The 2,402-nt window shown below is 47.2% G+C and overlaps 1 protein-coding gene across 1 annotated transcript in view; it reads left to right on the forward strand.

Moving 5' to 3' along the window:
- SFT2D2 (SFT2 domain containing 2) overlaps positions 1-1,631 on the forward strand; it is an 18,431-nt gene extending 16,800 nt beyond the window's left edge. Inside the window, exon 8 of the mRNA XM_007458111.1 lies at positions 1,290-1,631. Within this exon, the coding sequence (XP_007458173.1) occupies positions 1,290-1,329 (40 nt within the window). The 3' untranslated portion in view covers positions 1,330-1,631. The remainder of the gene's footprint in view (positions 1-1,289) is intronic.
- Positions 1,632-2,402: the final 771 nt, after the last annotated feature.

A 2,402-nucleotide genomic window follows, 5' to 3' on the forward strand; every position in this document is an offset into this window, starting at 1 on the left:
ATCGGAAGATGGTGGCAAGTGACTGATTAGATGAGAAGTTAACCAGCCCATCACGTTAAAGGCAGCTGGGTGGCTTTGTGAGTAGGCTTTCCAGGTCCTTTAATATGTGTATTGTGAGCTGCCACAAGGGATCTTATTTGTCCCTAAAACCCTTTCTTGTGCAGAGCATCTGCTGGGACTTCAGTGCAGAGCGTATCTTAAGAAATGCTGTCCTAGGGCTTCCCTGGTGGCGCAGTGGTTGAGAGTCCGCCTGCCGATGCAGGGGACATGGGGTTGGTTTTGATAGCTGTTGTGGTTATATAGGAATATGTACACAGAATCTATAGAAAGAATATTAAATTAACTATTAACAGTTGGTCAATGAGCTGCAGAATATACAGGTGTTGTACCAACTTTTGTTTCAAAAGTTTTTAAAGTTAAAAAAAAAAAAAAAAAAGAATGCTGTCCTAGAATTACCTTGATAGTAAAATGCAGCGCCCGCTCATGCAAATGCATTCTCTCATGCTCCCTTTCTCCCTCCCTCCCTCATGTGACTCCAGTGTTGTTGGCACAAATGCAGCTGAGAACACAAGGAGTAGAACTGGGGTGAGAATCCCTAGAACATGGCCAGATACGGCAGTGGGATGGATGTGCCCGCTTGAATAGAATAGTAATTTGCTGAGCCCTCACCCTTTCCTCGCACGCTCTACACTGAATTCCAAGGAGCAAGTGCCTGGGATAGGGCTCATACATCAGGGTAGCAAGTGCTCAGTACCTATAGAGAGCTCCCTGTGCTAGGGAACTCCTGCAAGATGTCCCTTAACAAGTTTCTGCTGCCTGCTTAGAAAGGAGAAAGGTCCTAGTGCCTATTTGACCTAATGCATTCGGTGCATTCTGTGATTCTGGTTGATATTAAAGTATACAGTCCTGACTAATTTCTTGGTTTTAGATAGTTTCCACTTTCTTCCTCTCTTTTCCTCTGATGGTCATGGTAGCTCTTCTTTATTAAATACCTACTCTGTTCAATGCACTAATTCCCAGACTGGTCTACAGGGTAAGTGGGGACGTGCCCTTTTATAGATGAGGAATTTGATACTCAAATAAGGCAAGTCCCTTCCCCGGGATAATATTAGTAGTAGATGTTGAAGCTGAGGTTTGATGCCATGTAGATCTGACCCCATGGTCTGGGTGCTTTCTGCTCTGCAGCGTGCTACTCTGGGTGCCCAGAAAATCCCAAGGAAGGTCTTCACCACTTCCAGGAGCCTTTGGAGTGATGATCTCCCATTTATCTTTGTGTTCTTTCTTCCTAGGAACGCTGTGAAGAACTGTTTTGCTGTATGTCTTGCATAACATACGGCCGGTTTTGCAAAGCTTTGGAAGGCATGGTGGATGGAAGCTCGTGGACCGTGTTGTAAATATCTTCTAAATCTCTGTCTCACAGACATGTGCCTTTGATCTTGCAGCGACATGCTGCTTGCATCCTGAACACCTGAGGGTCGCTTTTGGAGGCAACGGTGTGTTCCCAAACCCAAATGTCTGTAGCACGATATGAGAGGTGGGTTCTGTATCTGATGGAGTGGAGTCTTCCTCGTGCACCTTTGCATGGTGTTCCACTGAGTTCTCGTAAATAAAAACCTTGTTAAGCAGCAGCAGATAAGTCTTGGGAGCCAGTGGTTCCCAGCTGGCAACAGGCCGCCCTGTTGGAGTCACAGGGGTGCAACAGGAAGGGATAGAGTTTGGGGGTCTACAGGGACTTTGTAGATTTGTTCCTCAGTGTGGCATCCGTCACCCCTGCCCCACACAGTGTGGACACGCTTCTACTCTGGTGTCTGGGAACAAGTGCTTCTGCCCTCCTGACAGCTGCACACGAGCCCGTGGAAAGTCTGGCCATGCACTGACGTAGAAAAGGAGCACTTTTTGGTGATGTGTGTTGTTTTTAGACCTGAGCCGTGGCTCTTTTGCTGTTCTGATTCCACACCTGCCCATAGAATGTATTTTCTAACACTCAGTGCACACTTTTTTTCTCTTGGGTTTTTCTTTCTCCCCGCCACATATCTTTACTCTTGACCTCTTGGAACGAGATTGAGAAGAGAACAAAGCAGCAGCAGCAAACACTCTGCTTCCTTTTGGACAAGGAGGTGAAAAATGTTGCTGGTAGGAGGTGAAAAATGTTGCTGCTCTCTGCTGTATTTTTTCCCCCCATTATTTATAAATGTTTGCTTTTCAACTGATTTTGTTTTCCACCCTCCCCTAGAATGGGGCCACGGGAGAGTAGGTGGGAAGACAGAGCCCCGCCGTGGAGGCAGCAGGAAGTAGGCACGCCTGCCCAGTGACCTTTAAACAGTCCCAGCGTTTGCAGTGGAGCCTGTGCTGGAAACAGTGGGAGAAGACACCAGGGGCTGCGGGGTGGCCATATTGCAGCT

Source organism: Lipotes vexillifer, unplaced genomic scaffold (genome assembly GCF_000442215.2).
Source record: "Lipotes vexillifer unplaced genomic scaffold, Lipotes_vexillifer_v1.1 scaffold189, whole genome shotgun sequence".
Taxonomy (NCBI): Eukaryota; Metazoa; Chordata; class Mammalia; order Artiodactyla; family Lipotidae; genus Lipotes; species Lipotes vexillifer.